Genomic DNA, 18,808 nt, shown 5'->3' on the forward strand with positions numbered 1-18,808 from the left:
GATCCAGCACCTCGCCCGCCACCTCCAGCACCGCCGCGGCCCCGACCCGCCGCTCCCGGGGCGGGGGGAAGGTGCGGCCGCGGCGCGGCGGAGCGCCCCCTGCCGCCCCGCCAACGCCGCTGCACGGGCGGCCCGCGACTACAGCTCCCAGCGGGCCCCGCGGCGGCGCGCGAACTACAGCTCCCGGCAGTCCGCGGGAGGCGCCGTCGTGCGTGCCGTGCGTGGCCGCGTCGTGCGTGCCGTGCGTGCCGTGCGTGGCGGGGGAGCAGGCCGCAGCGGCGGGGTCGGGGCCGCGGCGATGCTGGAGGAGGCGGGCGAGGTGCTGGAGTCGGTGCTGAAGGCCTCATGCCTGCCGCTCAGCTTCCTGCTCTTCGTGCCCGCCGTGCTCCTGCTCCTGGGCCCGCCGCCCGCCGCCGAGGCCGCCCACGAGTTCACGGTCTACCGCATGCAGCAGTACGAGCTGGGCGGGCAGCCCTACGGTGAGAGACTGTGCCGGCCTGCGCCGGGCCTCGGTTCTGCGGGAGGGCGAACCCCGGCAGCGGACCCCCTCAAGGCCGGTGGGCCCCTGGGCAGGGCCCCGACCCCGGGGAGGCGCCCAGGGTAGGCCGCGGAGCCGCAGGCGGCGCGGGGAGTGTGGCCCAGCCCAGGGGGGGCTGCGGGAGAGCTCGGAGGGCCCTGGGGGGTTGCAGCGCGGCCCGGCTCCGGGCCCAGACCCAGGGGAGGCCGCAGGAGGGCCCCGTCTGGTTGAGTTTTAGCGCCCAGCCTCAGCACTAGCAGGAGGATGCCGAGAGCTCCCACATGGTAACCTAGAGATGGCCAAGGGCCCTGCTGTGTCCTTGCAGACTCCCGCCTGCGGACTGAACTCCGTGTGTTTTCACGTAGTCGAGCTGCAGCCCTCTTTTGTACTGGGGAACTTGGTGGTGACTCCTCTGTTGACAGGTTGATTCTTCTTCACTCTTCAGCCTCTTCTTCAGTCTCAATTAGCAGTGTCTGTTGCTCCAGTGTCTCCTCATTTGAAAGTCCTTCCTTTTGCAGTTCTTCCTTTATGTTACGATTGACCTCCAGTTCCTCTGTTCTGTTGCTTCCAGGCTGCCGATTGTGCAACACCTTTCTTTGAGTCAGAAGCGCAACCTGTTCTGCGAATCACTGAAGTGTTGTAAACCTCAGCCTCCACTCCCCTCTGTTCACTAACCCGGAATCAAGTCTTGTTTCTGAGTCTTCCGTAGATATTTTATTCCAAATCAGGGCATGTGTTCAGTCTGTGAGTGACTCTTCCTGCTGTTTTCTTTGTGGCCCAAGTTTCAAACTTATGTTAACAGTTTGGCGTTACAGCCCCGCCTTTATTTTGTATTCTCCATGAGACTCAGTCTCTAGATCTTTCAGATCTTCATAAGATCAAACATCAGTAGAAGTTATAAAATGCCAGCTGTGCCTGCACGCTTTGTAAACGCTACGGGCGCTACTGGTGGCTTCTGAAGATCTGAAATTATTTCTGGGTTCTTCCATCGCTGTTTCTCAAAATGTATCCACATCTTGAGACCTCTTGTTGGTGAGGAACCTCACGAGATCTGAAGTAGGCGCTCTCCTGGGGGTATTAAGCCATCTCTTTTCTCAAGCGGTGGTAAATCTCTGTTGTTGGGCTTAATGAGGGCAGCAGGCATGTGTTTCAACTGGCTTTGAGTTTGGTTGCCTGAGTGTTTTCTCCAGCCAAGTGCTGCTGTTAATATTTTTTTGCTACAGAGTGTAAGAGCTCTACGTGTGTAGTTTAGATCATGCCTTAACTCTGTTTCTGGGTGTATGGCCCTCACTGATACTATGCAGTTGAAGTACAGATTTTTCTTGTTTAGGTGATTTGACCTTTGGTGAGACCAAACTAAGGTTAGAGTTAAGTTAAGCCAGGTTTAAATCTAACCTTTAGCAACACTCCTGTTCGGCATAGGCTGAGATGTCTTCTGGAACACCTTCCTCCTTCCCTGGCTGCATAGGGACCCGGTCTAATGAAGCCTTCAATGTAGGTGCTAGAGTTATAGCAGAAAAAATTGGATTTGGAGCATTACAAATTGGAAAAGTGGATTTGAATGTCTCTATTTATACAAGATGTCCTTGTGGTCCTCTCTTGGAGAACGCTGGGGCTGCTGGCAAGCCTCCAAACTGCTGTTCTCCCAAAGGATCGCGTTTTCATGTGGGAGATCTGATATGCTGAAACTGAGAGTAGGAGAGAGCGAGCGGTTAGAAGCAACCTGCTCATTTGTAATTTTCTCAGCCATAGAAACATCCCAGCGGGTGAGCTAGAACAGCCTTTTGCACATGGGGCGGCCTTGTGTACTTTCACAAAGCGGTTCTGCACAGCTTGCATCCTCTGCTTGCGGACACAATCCTACAGCTGGAGGATAGAGAGCAAGAGGCCAGGCTTTCTCCAGATGCATTGCAGTCTGCAGGTATTAGGTGCGGACGAGCAAACAGGTAGCCTGTGTGGTTGTGGTGAGGAGGAAGACTGGAAGATGGTCGAGGCCATGTAGTCCTGGAGTAAAGGGAGCCTGGCAGGACATGGCTGCACAGATGTTTTCCTTCCATGCAAGGAAAAAACACAAATTTCTGTTCCTTCTTGGATGAGGGGGAAGAGGCGACCTTAGCTTTTTACAAGTCCTGGCTGCTCTGAAGTTTATCAGACTGTTCTGAGAAGGAGGAAGGATCAAGCAAATGGGATGAGATGAAATGAAATCACTTACAAAACCTCTTGCTGTTCTCTCCTCACAGGCACCAGGAGTGCGGTGCTTAACACGGAAGCCCGCACTGTAGAAGCAGACGTCCTGAGCCGCCGCTGCGTCATGATGCGGCTGGTGGATTTCTCCTATGAGCAGTACCAAAAGGCTCTCCGCCAGTCAGCTGGTGCTGTGGTGATCATCTTGCCACGATCTATCTCTTCTGTCCCCCAGGATGTTGTAAGGGTAAAAAAAAAAGTTCCCTTTCTCTTCCGATGGGAGGTGTATTTGAGAGGGAGAGAGGCTTGGGTTGCTGCAGGGCTGAAAGCTGTTGTAATGCACAACAAATCGTATTCTAAATTTCAAACTTACCTTTCTCTCTCTGCTTTGGTTGTTAACTTTTTTCTGTCCCCAGCCTGTTTAGCAGGTGCTAAGTTTGTGTCTCACTTAAATCCTCAGCAATTCATGGAGATAGAGCCGGAAATGCTTGCTATGGAAACCATTGTGCCAGTCTACTTTGCAGTGGAAGATGAAGAGCTGCTGTCTATCTATGAACAAACACGGGCTGCTTCTGCATCGCAGGGTTCTGCCTCGGCTGCAGAAGGTGAGTCCTAATGAGTGGGGGAAGGGTTTAAAGGAAGACAGGCCTGATCCCACCTCTAGGAGCAGACTGCTATGTCGTGCGCACCATGAACCAGTGTTCTGTTGCCTTCATGTTTGTTCTGTCTTTGTTAAAGTGCTTTGAGATTTAATGGAGGACAAACACAGTATAAGAGAGAGTATTACTTGACTCTGTTTGGACATACAGTTGCATGGAGTTGACTTCTCAGCTTCACACTGTTGGAGATAAGATAGACAGCAAAACTCAGGTTAAAAACAACATTGAAGATGCTAAGTGACTGCGATGTGTTGGCAGAAGCTGAAGCGTTTTGTCTGACCACAAGTCAGTTCAGTGCTTCCCTGTATTCCCCTGGAAATAACTTTACTGTCTTACTGACCTCGTTGCTCGTGATTAACTTTTAAGGACTGCTGAAGAAAAGTTTTTTGTTTAGCCAGCTCAAAATATTGGGATTTCAGGACAGAATGAAAATGTGTGGTCACTAGGATTTCATGTCAATGCGTAAACACAAGCAACAAGTGAGAGGGCTTGGTCTCTCCAGAGCTCAGTTAGCAAGGGAAATAAAGGGATGAAACTTCCCCCGGTGTACATTTTGTTGTTGTTGTTCTAGTTCTGCTGCACACGGCAACTGCTAACGGCTTCCAGATGGTGACCAGTGGAGCTCAAAGCAAAGCTATCAATGACTGGCTCATACCCAGCGTGGAGGTGAGTTGTATATGGCAACATTGATGGGATGCCTTCTTTTATTGGGACTTCATCAGACACTTGGACTGATAGGGGAAGTCAGGGGAGGCTCAGCCAGGTCTGAAGTCCTCAGAGCTGAGGCCACTGCAGACTCAGCAGGTGTGCGGGAGTCAGGCTGTCTTTGTACAGGCGCACAAGAGGCGATACTGAGTGACACCAATCTCTTTCTTCTGCAGGGAAGGCTAACGGGGCTGGGTGGAGAAGACCTGCCCACTGTTGTGATAGTTGCCCACTATGATTCTTTCGGAGTGGCTCCAGTGAGTATTGTTTCTTCCTGCAGCTCTCTGTTCCTGTCTGTGTGTTCCTGTCTCTTTTTCCCATGTGGCCTCTGCCCCTGTGTTTTTTCTTTACCCTAAAGACGGGTAGTTATAAGCGGAGCATGGTGCTGTGCTATCTTGGAGGCTGTTCGGATACGTGAGAATAAGTGTAGGGTCATAACCTTGTCTCTGTCCCGCTTCATCCTGCAGTGGCTGTCACATGGCGCTGACTCCAATGGCAGCGGTATCTCAGTGCTACTGGAACTAGCCAGGCTGTTTTCCCGGCTCTACACCTACAGACGTACCCATGCTGGGTAAGAAACGGCCCTATTCTTGGTTGAATGTGTGTAGCTGCGATGAGATAAGGGTTTTTGCTCCAGACCTGTAGAGTGTTACAGTCGTTTACTTCCTTTGCTCTGTTTTGTTTCCCTCCGAGTACAGCTGCTGTTCATGGCCGAGCCCCTTCCTTTGGTTTCTTTGCTGTAGTTTTGCTCAAGCTTGGCAGAAAGCAGGGGGAATGATTTGGGAAGTAGATTCCATCCTCAGGCACTGGGAACTCTCCCCTTTTACCCCGTCCTGCCATTACCTTAGTGTGTGACATGTAGGAAGCATTTGTTAGTGGACGGTTTGCCTTGAGTATCGGGTGTTAGCTGGTGTGATTTCACCACACCTCTAAGGCTGAGTAAAGGGGGTCGGTAACACTTTTCTCTCGTCTTTGATGGGCAGGTATAACTTGCTGTTCTTTGCATCTGGAGGTGGCAAGTTTAATTATCAAGGAACCAAGCGGTGGCTGGAAGACAACTTGGACCACACTGGTGAGTGAGAGGCTGGCATTCCAGCACGTTCTGTGGCAAGGCCTCTGTTAATATGATTGTGTTCAACGTCTATATGTCATCCCTCCTGTGAGAATCTCCTTGTGTGGGCCTTGCTTTTTTGGGATGGAAATCCCAGCGCAAAACTTAACAATAAATGTTTGGATTTTTCTGTTCCAGATTCCAGCCTGCTGCAGGACAACGTAGCGTTTGTTCTCTGCCTTGATACTCTGGGCCGAGGCAACAGCCTTCACCTCCACGTCTCAAAGCCTCCCAAGGAAGGGACCTTGCAGCACGCGTTTCTGAGAGAACTGGAGATGGTAATGAAAAGCATTTTAGGTAGATGGGAACTTGGGACTTACTATGGGGAGCCGCAGCTCTTCAAGAGAGAGGGGAAGGAAGGAAGACGTGAAGAAAGGGTGTGCCATTGAAATATATCATGCATTGGTTACGGTCCCTTGATTTGAAGTGCAGATAAATCCTCATGCCACAGTCCCAAATGAAGCAGACTAGATCTGCTGCATTTTCCACTGCACTTCCTTATGGCTCGTTGCTTGTAAAAGCTACGCTATGTTAAAACGCCTCTTTAATGGCAGTAACTGCAACTTACAGATGGAAGTGTATTTGCCTTCTGGAACACAAAAAAACATTTGGTCTAGGTGGACTGGGCAGTGCGAGATGGGACTATGCAGTGGGCAGCGTGACACCCTGGATGGCTTGTCCTTTCCCTCAGGTTGTTGCCAGCCAGTTCCCAGAGGTGAAGTTTTCCATGGTGCACAAGAAGATAAACTTGGCTGAGGACATGCTGGCATGGGAGCATGAGCGTTTTGCAATCCGACGCTTGCCAGCGTTCACCATCTCCCACCTGGAGAGCCACCGGGACAGCCTGCGCAACAGCATCATGGATAGGAGGTTAGAGGCCTTAGGGAAGGCTGCAGTTGAAATCCAGCCCATAAACACGGAGCGGCCTCGTGACTGCTTGTGCTGTTCTGATGGTCAGGGGATGGGTGAAAAACCACTGGGAGCTGGGCTCTGGGTTCAGGCTCATGCTTGGCTCAGGCTCAGGCTTGATGCCGTGGAAAAGGGTGGTTTCTAGAGGAAGCTGATCCTGTTGACAAGTCCATAATCCCCTCTTTTGCTTTAGGGCACGAATAGACACTAAGGCACTAATCAGGAATACTAGGATCATTGCTGAGGCTTTGACAAGGGTCATCTACAACCTCACGGACAAGGTAAGAGCTGCCCATCGTGCAGTGCTAGCCAGATTTGTCTTGCCCAACCGAGCTTGCTCTCACCAACAGCCTGAGGTTTCGGTTTTTTTTTTTACCCTTGCAGGGAGCGCCTGCAGATCTGCAGATCTTCACGGATCAGATGGTGAGCACAGTGCATTTTTGTAACCTCTGGGAAGAAGGAATCAAGAGTCTGGGAGAGAGCTCTGGTCTCAGCGTATGTGTGGTTGACTCCCTTTCTTTGGTGGTATTTTTCTGCAGCAGATCCAGCAGGAGCAACTAGAATCAGTGATGGACTGGCTGAGCAGTCAGCCCAGGGCTGCGCAGCTGATTGATAAAGACAGCACCTTCCTCAACACCTTGGAATATTATATGGGTCGCTACCTGAAGGATGTCAAACAGCATCACGTAAAGGCAGACAAACGGTAAGAAAAGAGATGAAAAAAACAGCCAGGGCGTGCAAGCTGGCTTCCTCCTCCAATTAATTTTGACTCTGAGCTGCAGCTTTTCTGGCGTCTTGGCATGTAGCTGGAAGTGATTGCTCTTCTCTGTTCTCCCAGAGAAAGCTCTTTATCATTCCTCATGGCGAAGTAACAAGTCCCAGCAGCTCCCTCTGTCTGAAGAGCTTGTTTTTTCCACTGTTTTTGGTTCTACCCTTCCCACTCGGAGTGCTGCTTCTCTCTGAATGCAAGAAAAGACTAAGGTCCCCAGAAAGCTTGCTGTAATTGCAAAAAGGCAGCTTCCATCCTGTCTAACCCGCTTGAGTTGAAGCAATTTAATGAACCCAGTGAGGCATCCCCCATGTGCCTCTTCTGAGACAGCTGAGCAGCATGTGTTCTGAATTGTGTCCTTAGGCTCCTGATCGTAGGAAAAGAAAGGCTTGACAACTAAAACCACTAAAAGGTGGTCGTGTGTCATCCAACCTGTCTCTGGTCGGATGAACTTGTGGGAACAGAGGCCTGGGCTGTCCCTTACTGCAGTGTCAAGAGCTGTTAGTGCAACCTGCAAAATTTCTTCTTTTCACAGGGACCCTGAGTTTGTTTTCTATGACCAGCTGAAGCAGGTGATGAATGCGTACAGGTATGGAAGTCCCTTGGGCACGTTGAGCTGCTGTCTCACTCTGTGGCAGTACCTGCCGTAGCAGTTTCATGCGTTCGTTCTTTATTGCAGGGTCAAGCCAGCGATCTTCGACCTGCTTCTGGCTGTCTGTATTGCAGCCTACCTTGGTGTTGCCTATGTTGCAGTGCAGGTAAGAGAAGAGAAGCAGGAGATGTATTATTTTCCTCATAACATCATGTTAGCGACAGTAAACGGCGCTCACACAGTCCCAGCACCAAAGATGGAACAATAATGCCACCCCACCCTCAAAGCAGCAATCCAAAACGGATGGATGTTTTTTGTATGTATGTTTTTGAGTATCTGCTGGCTGTGCTGAAGGCAATCTCTTGCCATTCTAGTGCAAAACCGTTTTGTAGAGCTCCTTCTCTTGGTCAAGGACGCGCACAACTCCTTTGTTAAACTATTTTGGCTGTATAACAGCTTCAGACAGAACCTTCTCAAGGTATCTAAAATCTGCTGTAAAGTTAAAGGTTTGCAGCTTGTAGTAAGTTAGGAGTGTTAGGAGATCCTTCCAGGATCTGAGCTTGGGATGCAGCTTAGAAATGCATCCTCAGGGTTTTGGTTTGGGTTTGTTTGTTTTTTTGTTTGTTTGTTTTTTCCAATGAAACCGTAACTACATCCTGTGTCCATACTCCTGGAAATGTGATACTCCATGCCTTGGCCAGCCAGCTTAAGTTTGGTGGTTTTGTTGAAGCGTTACCAAAGCCACCGTGAGCCACTAGGCTTCTGATCCTGGCTGGCTTCTCTGAAGAACATGAACAAAAGGGAAGCGTTTTAGGTCAATCTGAATTTCGATCTCTTCGTGTCTTTGCGTTTATTTGTTTGGGGAAACAATAAGCATTTAAAAATCCGACGTAACAACATAAACAAGAGGGAAAACGTACACGCTGATTTCTGTCAGCTGTCTTCATTGCCTTTGCTATTACAAAGTATTTGAAGTCTGGATTTTGTTTTATCTGTCAAATATCTGAAGTAGCTGTTACCAAATCAATATGCAGTTAATCAAAGCAGAATCAAAAGAGGAATTAAGTGAATTTTCTAAGTCACTGGTGAAAGAGAAGATCCAGCTAAAGGATTGGGAACTACTGGGAACCTCTGTTTTTGCCTGGTTCACTTTTAGCTTCCCGAGACTGCTGGCAGCAGTGTTTCTGTAGCGGCCGGTATCATGCATGTGTTGAAATCTGAAGCTTTCTCCTCCTTCAGTAGCAACAGAATCGCATCAAAAAGCTTAAAATGGTTAACAAGTGTTTGCAGCTTCATTGTGGGGGTGATACAGGTCTGCACAAACACTTTCTGTAAGTCTTCGCTTTCTGTAAGACTTCAAGTAACTGGCTTCATTGTAATAATTCCTCCTAATTCGCCAAGTCCCGCTCTGTCTCAGGATGAGAGTGCTAGTGGATGATCCAAACGGGGTATTGCATTTGCGCATCAGTGTTGTTTTAAGCCTTCTAGGAAGCTTTCTCTCTGGGTAGAACACCGTCATTTCATTAGAATTTATAAGGCCTCACGGTTACTTATTTTCCTTCTGTTTCCAGCACTTTGGTCTCCTTTACAAGATGATACAGAGATTATCCCTTAAAAACAAGCAGCAGTGAAGTAACGAGTCACCCATCACCCATCCAGCAGCACTGAGCCATCGGTGAGCCCATCGGGAACCTCCTGCCTTCCATTGAATCCTGCTGTTTCTCTTCCTCTGTCTCCTCTCTGCTACTCTATAGAGGGGAGGAAGGCAGAAAGAAAATGAAATTTTAACTCTTGTGCACCTTTGAAGTGCTTTTCTTCCCCTCCTTCCCCTGACTTGCACCATGTCCGTTTTCCTTTGCTTTTTGGCAAGGGAAGAGGCTCAGCGACTTCAGTAGTTCCTGCAGGTTGCTTAAACATTGAATGGCTGTTTCTGAGCAGCTTCTCTGAGTGTAAGAACCAAGTCCAGCACCTTCGCGGACACGTGTGCCATACAGCCAACTCGGAAGCTGAACCTACAGAATAGAGTGACGTGTTACCTCTGCCCAGCAAACGAGGACTCAGAGCAGTTGTTTAAAAGGAAAAAAAAAAAAATGCATATGCAAATTGAAGAGAACACTATTAGCGTGTATTGTTATGGCACCTCTTTGTTAAGTCCACTGCCTGGCTCTAGGAAAGCGTGCTGAGCACGCAGCGTCTGCAGCAAGCGTCATCTTGCATTTTGTTTAGACTGCAATAACTCATTTCCTTTTAGGAGGTGCGCTGTCAACGGTCTTGACTGTTACTGACAGATGAGGAGAGATCGTTAAAACGGGTTCCTTGCGTTAGGGTTCTTACAGGTTCTCTCCTGTCTCTGTTGGAGTATGTATTTTGCTGTGTACTTGATTTCTTTTAAAACTGATGGTCCTTGAACAGTTGCCACCACTGTGTGCTAAACTCTTGCTTGGTTTTTAAGGGGTGTTCTACAGTCCCAGCTGCTGCAGGACGGCGTTCTCTGCTGTTCCACGTATTGAAACGAGCTGGTTATATTCATAACAAGAGCAGCCCGGCTCCTGCTGAGCTCTGATCTGTAATCCCTTCAATCTTCATTCCTCAATTTTCACTTCCAGATGGGTTCTGGATTTTGGGGGTGTTTTCCCATGTTCACCTGCATCTCAGGGTCTCATTTCACATTTTTCAGCTCCGTTATTTCTGGAAACACTGTTCCTGGCTGCACGTATGAGCAAGTTCCCAAAGTGCTTGTTGCTGTCCTTTCATGTGCTGCCACCAGTATGTATGAAGGGAGGCAGGTCATTTAGCCATTAAAAAGCAAAACAAAACAAATTTAAGTTTTATGAATGTCATTTTAAACATGGCTGTTTCTAGAACTGTACCTAAGAGAGCGTGTCTTGGAGCATGCACTCTCCGTTCCTTTTATCCTTGAGCGAGCCTTATATTTAGTTTGCTGATTTTTCTGGACGGAGAGAGCTATGTAGTTGCCCAAACCAGTTGCCAGTGCTGTGCCAAGATGGGGAGGGCCAGGTGATTGTCATTGTCATCATCTTAAGTCTTTCCTGAATGCACCGTGCCAGGTAAGCAGGATACTTGTCACCAATTTCTGGCGAAAGCCTTTCTGGGCAGTGTTACGCCGTGTTTACCCTCAAGTTCTGAAAAATACATTAAGGTACCGACTACGAGTCCTAAGCTAGTTGGAGTTCTAGAAGACGTCCTGCCTGATTACTGCTGTCCTGTCACTCAACGACGTTTTGAGTCCTTTCTGTAATTTGTTCTATGCACGTGAGGTCTCTTCACAGGCCACGGTGACTACCTTATTTTTTTTTTAAATGACTGCTTGTATTTAAAACAGCATCTTTTACAGAGGCCGGAAAAGCTCTTGTGGGTTTGGATGAAGGTGTACTCCTTTTTTTTTTTTTGGTTTTTTTTTTCGTGTGCGAGGAAAACTGGAGCTGTGCGTCCTTGTCTGCGCCACAGCTGCTGCGCGCGCACTTGTTAGAAAAGGGGCTGTTGTGGCCAGTCACTGTCCTCGTCCTTTGGATGGGGACCAAAGCACTGATTTCCATCCATCTTTCCTTGTTTCCCTGTAGTGAAACAAGCTCTCCTTGGCATACCCTTACCCTGTGATATGTGCTTTCTGCTGCTTTAAATGGGTTGCAACTCGTTCTTTAAAGGGTCTTGTCTTTTCTGGGAGAGCGTGCTGATGTCAGTGGCTTACTGTAGTATCGGCAGGTGGCATGGTACCAAGCGCTCCTAAAATATCAGCCCTACAGGGAAACTTGCCTTTTTCTGATCTTTTGAGTGCTTATTTAAAATACGTCTCTGCGCATGCAGGAAGTGTTCGTGACGCTCCTCTGCCAAATGAATTTGTAATGGCTTCAGAAATTGCTGGAGTGGCTGGAAGACGAGCCTGGATTGTTTTCCGCTGCCTTTTATGCTCTGCCCTCGGAGACGACATATGCCGTGCTGTGGGAAGGGGCGTGCTCTGGACTGTGGGTCCAGCACGGGCGCTACAGTGGTTATCTGAAGAACTTCTCCGTAGGTTCTGAATATCCGCAAGTAGTTCCCAAGGCTTCCGTCTGTATCGTACGCTTCTAGGGTGTTACACTTGGAGAGGGGGTGTTCCCTCCAATCCAGCAGGTGACTCAGCCAGGCTTAATGAAACTCTGTTATGTCGCTGAGAAAAATTGGAAAAAAAAAAAAACCCAACCCAAAATTATTAGCAATCCTGCTGCAGCTTGACTTGATGCGTATAACATTTGCAAGTAGTGGGCGAGAGAGAGCAGAACAGGCCCAGGTCATCCTTCCTTCCAGCGCAGCCTGTCAACCTTTGGTCTTCCAGATGAGAAGCCCAAAGTTCAAGAGTCGAAAACTTCCCCCAAGGCAACCTGGTGTGGTTGGAGCATTAAAGCAAACACTTTTTGGCTCCTTGTGGTCTCGACGATAAACCGCTAACGCTCCTCGTGCGGTGCCAGAAGGCAGGGGCAGCTTTGTGAAAGAAACGTGGATAGAGGTAAAGGAGGAGAGTTCATAAACCTAAAGGGCAGTTGGGATAGAACATTGCTGTCTCCCACACAAGCGTAATTAGTCCTATAATCTGATTGGATTTTTGTGCGTCTCTAGCTGGCTGCCGTAGAAAGGAGTTTTTACTACAGATAAGGGTTTATGCTTTTGATCAAAGTGCACGTGCACTGCAGCGTTATACACTCCAATCTGAGATAGTCAAATTCCAGCTTTCTCATCGCTGGAACAGAGTCCCCATCCTGGGAGTGAACTTACTTCCCGCATCGCTGTGTCCTTCGGGGAGCTGACGGAGAAGCTTGTAAGCAGACGCTGCTATTCTGCTCGGTTTTGAAAAAAAAAAAACCAAGGAAAATGGGGCTGATCCGTACTGCAGCATGTCTCATTGCTTCTGTCGCCAACTTGACACGCGAAGGCAGAAATCCAGCAGCTGTTCTGCTAAAATAAAAGTTCTCCGCGACATTGCAGAAGAGCTCTGTGTAGCCGATTCTTGTTGCCATGATTTTTACCGATCCTTTTTCTCAGGAGTTCGCCTGGCCTGGAAGGAAGAAGCTTGGAAAGCGTTATGTCCACATACACACAAGTGGCTAGCAGTTGATGCTTTTAGCTATAAAACAATTTTCTCTGCGATCCATCTGACTTTACCTATCGTCCTGGCGCTGTCAAAGTCTGCAGCTCCCAAAAATCTGGTTTTTTCCATCAGGATTTAAGCACTGAATTTTTTAATTTCTTTTGTCCGCTCCCACCCACGCAAGCACTACCGGGGATTGTGTGCGAGTAGTTTGGACTATTGGAGTTGATCCCCCGAAGGCGAGAGGTTGGTTTATCGTTATGAAATAAGTACTGCTGTGAAATAAAAACTCCGCCCTTGTACTCGGTGCTAAGAGGAAAGACCCTCGAGCCAAAATGGAACGAGGCACCCCGCTATCTGTGGCTGGGGGAGTCACCGCAATCTATGTAGACATTTAAAACCACAGATACCCAAAATTAACTGTGGGCCTTGGTTTGGGGTGTGTGTGTGGGTGTGTGTGTGTTGTTTGCTTGTTTGCTTTAAATCACGTGCTCTCATGTTCTTCGTAGCACAAGCCAAAATACCGAGCTTCTCCTGTGCCCGATGGCCAAGCTGGGTTTTTACATTTAAGAGCCATTCGGTCTTGATTTCCCGATCTGAAACGATGGGGGTGCCGTTGTCTGTCTCAGTAATTGGGCCTCTGGGTACGCAAATGTGGGCTCCTGCCTCCTCACCCTGATCCGCTTCGTTTCCATTCGTCATTAACGGGGTAGCAGCTTCAAGGTTATAATCTGGAATGTTTGCAGCTCAGGAAAAGAAGAGTTGATTTATCTTTATTTCTATGATCTAGCAATGTTAACTCAATTATTTATCTCTTGTGTGTCCTAAAGAACAAATGTATGTTGAGGTGAATATTTAAAAGCTAATAGACAATTCAATGCAGTTGATTTACATATTTTTTTTTCTGACTATAAATGTAATACTATTTAAGTATTTTAACATTTTTCATTTCCTTGTTTGTCCCTTTTCCCTTGGAAAAATAAACCGAGTGAGTAGGTTTGATGAACAGATTTGTTGGAGAATTCTTTGTTGCTGGAAGCTCAAAAAACAGGACTCTCTTTGCATTATTTGAAAGAACAGACCCCTGGCAAAAGGGGAGAAAACGCAAGTGTTTAAGAGCTTCTATAATCCCTTCCATATAGTCAAAAATAAAAAAGTACATTTACAGACCCTGAGCAGGATTCCAGCACCTTGAGGTGAACGAATTCCCGTTTATTTGGAGGGTTTGTGCTGATTTGAAACAATTAGAAGTTTCTGTGCAAGGCAGCTTCAATCCTGTGAAGAAGCGGCTGCCGGAGAAGCCGGTGCAGAGCGTGCTGGTGGTAGATTGTCATTAACAAATGACTTTTTGGACACTTACAAACTATTTATTCAAATTATAAGCCTGTAAGAGGTCTGTTCTCTGAGCGTGAGTCGGTCCAAGCCTGACACCCCCCAGCGGTCGTGGGAACCAACCTGAAGGCAACAGACGGGGACCGGCCCCTCGTACCGCCCCGCTGGCCGGGGGAGATCCCGCCGGGGTGCTCGGCTCTGCCGCTGGCTGACGGGGCCCTGGAGCCACCGGGCGAATCTGCCGAGTCCCGGGAATGAGCTTCCTGGCCGTGTCCCCCTCGGCCCTTCCCGGCCGCATCCTCCCCGGCCGCGTCCCCGGAGTCCCCCCCGGCCCTTCCCGGCCGTGTGCCCCCGGTCGCGTCCCTGGTGTCTCCCTCCGGCCCTTCCCGGCCGCGTCCCCGCAGTCCCGGGCCGGGCGGGGGGATCCAGCCGGTTGCCAGCTCCGGTTCCGGGGCGGGGCTCGGCGCGTGCGCGCGGCGATTGGCCGAAGGGCAGCGCGAGGGGCCGCGGGATTGGACGGCGGCGGCGGCGGGGGGCGGGGCTCGGCCCTTCGAGAGCGCCGCGGGCCGGCGCCGCTGCAGGTGGCGCGTGCGGTCAGGTACGAGCGGCGGCGGCGGCGAGGGCGGCCCCGGCCCCGGCCCCGGCCCCGGCCCCGGCCCCGGCCCCGGCCCCGGCCGCATCCTTTCCCTTTCCTCCCCTCCCCTCGGGCCCGGCGCTTCGGGCGCTCCCCGTCCACTCCTGGGCTGACCGGCTCTTCCCATAGGATGCCCAAGGCCAAGGAGCTGGCGGGGACGAGCAGCTCGGGGAGCAGCCCGGAGGAGGAGGAGGAGGGGAAGGTACCGCCACCCCGGGGAGAAGGGAGAGCCGCCAGCGGAGCCTCCCGGCAGGGTCTCGGTCCCGAGGGCAGGTGACGGGCCTGTCCCGCTCCCCCGGCTGCAGGGGCAGTGGCCTCGGTGGGCCCGACACCGGTGACACGGCGGAGGGTCGGGAACGGCCTGGGAGAAGGGCTGTGGCTCCTCGGACCGGGCTGTGCAAACTGATGATCTCTCTTTCTAGAAAAGAAAGAAAGAAATGTCTTCTAAGTCAGAGAAAAGGCTGAAAACAGAGGCCAAACCTTCAAAGGTGACAGAAAAACCTCCGGGACAAGGCAGTGAGGAGGAGGGCATGTTCCAGGTATGGAGGGCAGGGGTCCGCTCTGGGAGTGCATCTTCCTCCTCCTCCTCTTTAGCACAGGTCTCCCCTCTGCCCACAGCAGAGCGTTTCTGTAGCTCCTGCTGCTGCTCCTTCCCTGCTCTTGGGCACCCAGAGTGACCCGATGGGCCCCCTAGAGCCGCTGGTTGCGGGGCTGGGTCTAACGCAGGCTCTGTGTCCCCGCAGATCGGGAAGATGCGTTATGTCAGAGTGTCCTGCTTCAAGGGGAAGGTCCTGGTGGACATCAGGGAATTCTACACTGACAAGGAGGGCAGCATGAAACCAGGGAGAAAAGGTACAACCGCGTGCACTAAGTGGCAACTGGGGGCTGCATCGGCCTCACTGCCTTGGCTGCTGGGTCTCCAGCTTGGCCAAATAAACGCTGAGGGATTTGGAACTTTTTCAGTCCAGAAAAAAGATAGCTGAGAGGGGGTCTTATCAATGCTTATAAATACTGAAAGGGGGGGTGTCAGGAGGATGGGGCCAGGCTCTTCTCAGTGGTGCCCGGGGACAGGACAAGGGGTAACGGGCACAAACTTGCCCATGGGAAGTTCCATCTCAAGACGAGGAGGAACTTCTTTGCTGTGAGGGTGGCAGAGCCCTGGCACAGGCTGCCCAGAGAGGTGGGGGAGTCTCCGTCTCTGGAGACATCCCAACCCCGCCTGGACGCGTTCCTGTGCCACCTGCTGGGGGTGACCCTGCTGTGGCCGGGGGTTGGAGGAGATGATCTCCAGAGGTCCCTGCCAACCCTGATGTTCTGTGATTGTGTGGAAGGGAGACCCGTGCATGCCGCGCTGAGGGACTGGGGAGCTGAGCAAACCACACGGGAGGGTTTAGCACTTTCTCAGCCTGGGTGGCAGCAACCGAAGAAAAAGCACAAAGAATGAGTGAGCGTGAGCCTCCAGTGAGACGTGGAGCTTGGCAGGGCCGCTCTGAGGGGCAGTGCAGGAGGCTGCTGCGCAGGACTATGGTTCCACCTCTGATCACCAGCCCTTTCTCTGGCTGTTGGCCGGGGCGGAGCTGCAAGCTGGAGGAGGGGAGGCTGAAAACACTGACTCTGACTTGGCTTTCTTCTGTCCTATTGCTAGCTGACAAACTTGGGTTTCGGTACTGGTGATGCCTCAGGCAAAAAGGTGGCATTTTGCGTGTTTGCCCCTAATCTGTAACGATGGAGCTGTGCTTAGCAGGGAGAGCCTCCCAGAAGTAAATCCATCCCTTCTTACCTTGGTGGGGACAGGAAGGTTAAGACCCTTCTGGATGCCTACCAAGGCACTCCAGTGCTGCTGCGTTAGGTGCTCCTTAGTCTTTTGGCAAGGTGTCTGATGATGAGATACAGTGGCACAACTCGGGTTGGCCCATCACAGCAGCGCTACCTGAGTGGGTGACACAAGCAAAGGCAGCCGGAGAAGGGAAGACACGTTTATTTTTTCTCCAGAGCTCTTCAACAGATGAGTCGACACTCAAGCCTTTTGCTTTGGGACTTTGACAGTGGCTTGCCCCACGGTTCACAGGCCCTGGACTTGTTTCACTTGTCCTGTGTGTTGTGCCCAGCAAAAGATTCAGTTAATGCGGGGTTTCTTGAGGAACGTTTTGGTCCTTGCTATAGATCTCTGTGTCAAGGCAGATGAATTTGTTCCAGCTCAGTCTGCTTCCTAACCACTACGCATGGTTTTCCTTCCAGAAATTAATTTCCTTCAGAGAAGTTACAAGTCTAAATTACTCAGAGGGAACCGTGTGCCCTGTGTGAAAATGGGGAAGCAAAGCCCTCGAGTCTTTCTGTGCCGTGGGGGGCAGAGAGGGAAAGGAGCATTGTGAACTCCTTCCAGGCTGGAAAAAGCACACCCACAATGTAAGACAGAAGATCTGTCAGTTAAAACAGAGATCACGAAGAAATGTGGGTTGTTTTGTGTTTTTTTTTTTTATTTTTATTTAAATACTGCCTCTGCTGTTTTTCTCAAGAATTCTTGGCCCCCGATCTTTATCTAGAGAATTTAATAAAGCTTGGGCCCAGTTCTTTAATGTGATTCTTAACGAAGCCAAAAGGAACAAGCTGACAACAGCTGGCTGGAACCCACGCAGCAATTCCACTACCGTGTTTTTTTTGTAAAGGAGAGGGATAGGACATCAAGACTTTATCTCTGCTGGATCTAAAAAGCAGCCAGTTCTTCTCTAGTGTTTAAGCCACACTAGTGAGTTCTCGTTAGCAGCGTGCTGTTGGTCTGTTTGGTTTTTTTTTTAAATAGAGCTAGAGTTGGCATTATTTCCTTTGGGCAGTCGAAAGGATGGTGTCCTAATTGCTGTGTGGAGTCAGGTTCTCCTAGAATTTCTTCTCAGCTCATGTGGGTGGGAATTTGTACCAGGGAACGGGCTATAAGGGGCTGTGGGACTCTTGAAAGGCAATTATATTTTTATATTCTGGTATTGCGCTTCTGTGATAGCATTGCGTACTCCTTGATGCGGATGCTGAAGTGCTGGCACCACTGCCATGCTTAGAAGGCTGCTTCTCTTCCTGGTCTGTGCCTCTGCCTCAGATTCCAACGTTCCCTCCTGTAGCTAGTCTGAAGGAGCCGATCTGGTGTGCTACTTGGCGTTTACCCCTTGCCTCCTCTGAAACCTCTCCTCCCGGTGTTTCTAGGGATTGCTCTGTCTGCAGAACAGTGGGACCAGCTGAAGGAGATCGTTCCTGAGATCGATGCCGCAGTCAAGAAATTATAAGATGAAGAATCTTGGACACCTTCAATCTGTTTCCTTTCACTTAAGTGCACTGACAAGTCGAAAGCCAAGGTTTCTCGTCTGGAGCCTTCCCCTCACCTTGCTGGGTCTTCCTCACTGAGGTGGCGGTCATGCTGAAAAGACCAGCGACTCTTCTATTTTCAAGAAGTAGCTTGTCAGGAGCACCTGGAACTAGAGGCAGTGCTGTGAAGAGACACGCCAGCACCTTGGGTCTCAAGCAGACTCGAGGTCTGTGCTGGTGAGGGACGTGACCCCGACCTGGCTTTCCAGGTGGCTTCAAGTCTGCCTGGTGGGATGCTTTAACTGCTCTGCATCTGTCACCGTCTGCCACTTGGTGACCGTTGAGCAAGATGGTTTGTATACCTCATGTTGGCATCTGTGTTTCCTCCATATGTTATTCTGGCTATTTCAAGTACTTTCTGTGTTGTTGAGGGTTGTTTGGTGGTATTTTTGCGTTGGGTTTTTTTTTTTTTTTTGAGTGAAGAAAGGGATTATTATACTTTCGCAACTGGTTTGTCTGTAGAGGGTGAATATGCACAATAAATGTGTTTGCATTATAAAAAAGAGCGGCGTAGTGTTTCACGGGCTGGCATCTCAACTCTTTGTTTCAGGCACCCTTCTTTGTAGGCTGCTGGTGGATTTCCCTTTCAGAAGGAGAGTGCTCCAAAGTGTTTATTCTCATGATATGTTCCCAATAATCCTGCTACACAGAAGCAGTCAGACAGCGCTCTGCTCCAGGTCATGGGAAGGGCAAGCTAGAATATGAGTCATTCAAAGGAACTGGTAATTAGGAGGCCTATTAAATAGAGGGGAAATTAAAGTGCTAAGGAGGAAAAAGAATATTCCTTTCCCCGCGGCAGAGAAAAATGACAAGCTATGGGAAGAGCGGAAAGAGGATATTTTATGCTCGAGCTCTAAATGGATCCCACTCTGGGATCAGATGCAGCAAGCGCAGCCTTCCTCAGCAAGACTTTTCCAGACTTTTCAACAGCTTGCGTCTTCCATCTATTTTTGGGTTTTCTC

At 50.1% G+C, this 18,808-nt stretch overlaps 2 protein-coding genes across 3 annotated transcripts; both read left to right on the forward strand.

The window, feature by feature from the left end:
- The first annotated feature begins 241 nt into the window (after window positions 1-241).
- On the forward strand, window positions 242-13,539 carry NCLN (nicalin). 2 transcript variants are annotated; one of them, XM_054182144.1, is made up of 15 exons: window positions 242-479; window positions 2,758-2,948; window positions 3,162-3,306; window positions 3,932-4,026; window positions 4,242-4,322; window positions 4,533-4,636; window positions 5,049-5,137; window positions 5,315-5,454; window positions 5,868-6,046; window positions 6,279-6,366; window positions 6,470-6,508; window positions 6,625-6,788; window positions 7,390-7,443; window positions 7,534-7,612; window positions 9,018-13,539. In XM_054182144.1, exons 1-15 carry the CDS (start codon window positions 299-301, stop codon window positions 9,075-9,077), a joined length of 1,689 nt encoding a protein of 562 aa, XP_054038119.1. In that variant the 5' UTR covers window positions 242-298; the 3' UTR covers window positions 9,078-13,539. The 2 variants fall into 2 exon arrangements, with proteins under 2 accessions (XP_054038119.1, XP_054038120.1); XM_054182145.1 differs by having other exon boundaries at window positions 6,628-6,788.
- Window positions 9,073-18,304, forward strand: LOC128900727 (activated RNA polymerase II transcriptional coactivator p15-like). The gene is made up of 4 exons (XM_054182200.1): window positions 9,073-9,121; window positions 14,918-15,034; window positions 15,239-15,347; window positions 17,688-18,304. Exons 2-4 carry the CDS (start codon window positions 14,933-14,935, stop codon window positions 17,765-17,767), a joined length of 291 nt encoding a protein of 96 aa, XP_054038175.1. The 5' UTR covers window positions 9,073-9,121; window positions 14,918-14,932; the 3' UTR covers window positions 17,768-18,304.
- Window positions 18,305-18,808: the final 504 nt, after the last annotated feature.

This window comes from Rissa tridactyla, chromosome 22, assembly GCF_028500815.1.
Source record: "Rissa tridactyla isolate bRisTri1 chromosome 22, bRisTri1.patW.cur.20221130, whole genome shotgun sequence".
NCBI classification, from domain to species: Eukaryota; Metazoa; Chordata; class Aves; order Charadriiformes; family Laridae; genus Rissa; species Rissa tridactyla.

Coding starts and splice junctions, on each gene's coding strand:
- NCLN (XM_054182144.1), top strand. CDS start 299: ATGCTGGAGGAGGCGGGCGAGGTGCTGGAGTCGGTGCTGAAGGCCTCA. Junction 5,455..5,867: donor TTCTGAGAGAACTGGAGATG/GTAATGAAAAGC, acceptor CCTTTCCCTCAG/GTTGTTGCCAGCCAGTTCCC. Junction 6,367..6,469: donor TCTACAACCTCACGGACAAG/GTAAGAGCTGCC, acceptor TTACCCTTGCAG/GGAGCGCCTGCAGATCTGCA.
- LOC128900727 (XM_054182200.1), top strand. CDS start 14,933: ATGTCTTCTAAGTCAGAGAAAAGGCTGAAAACAGAGGCCAAACCTTCA. Junction 15,035..15,238: donor AGGAGGAGGGCATGTTCCAG/GTATGGAGGGCA, acceptor GTGTCCCCGCAG/ATCGGGAAGATGCGTTATGT. Junction 15,348..17,687: donor CATGAAACCAGGGAGAAAAG/GTACAACCGCGT, acceptor CGGTGTTTCTAG/GGATTGCTCTGTCTGCAGAA.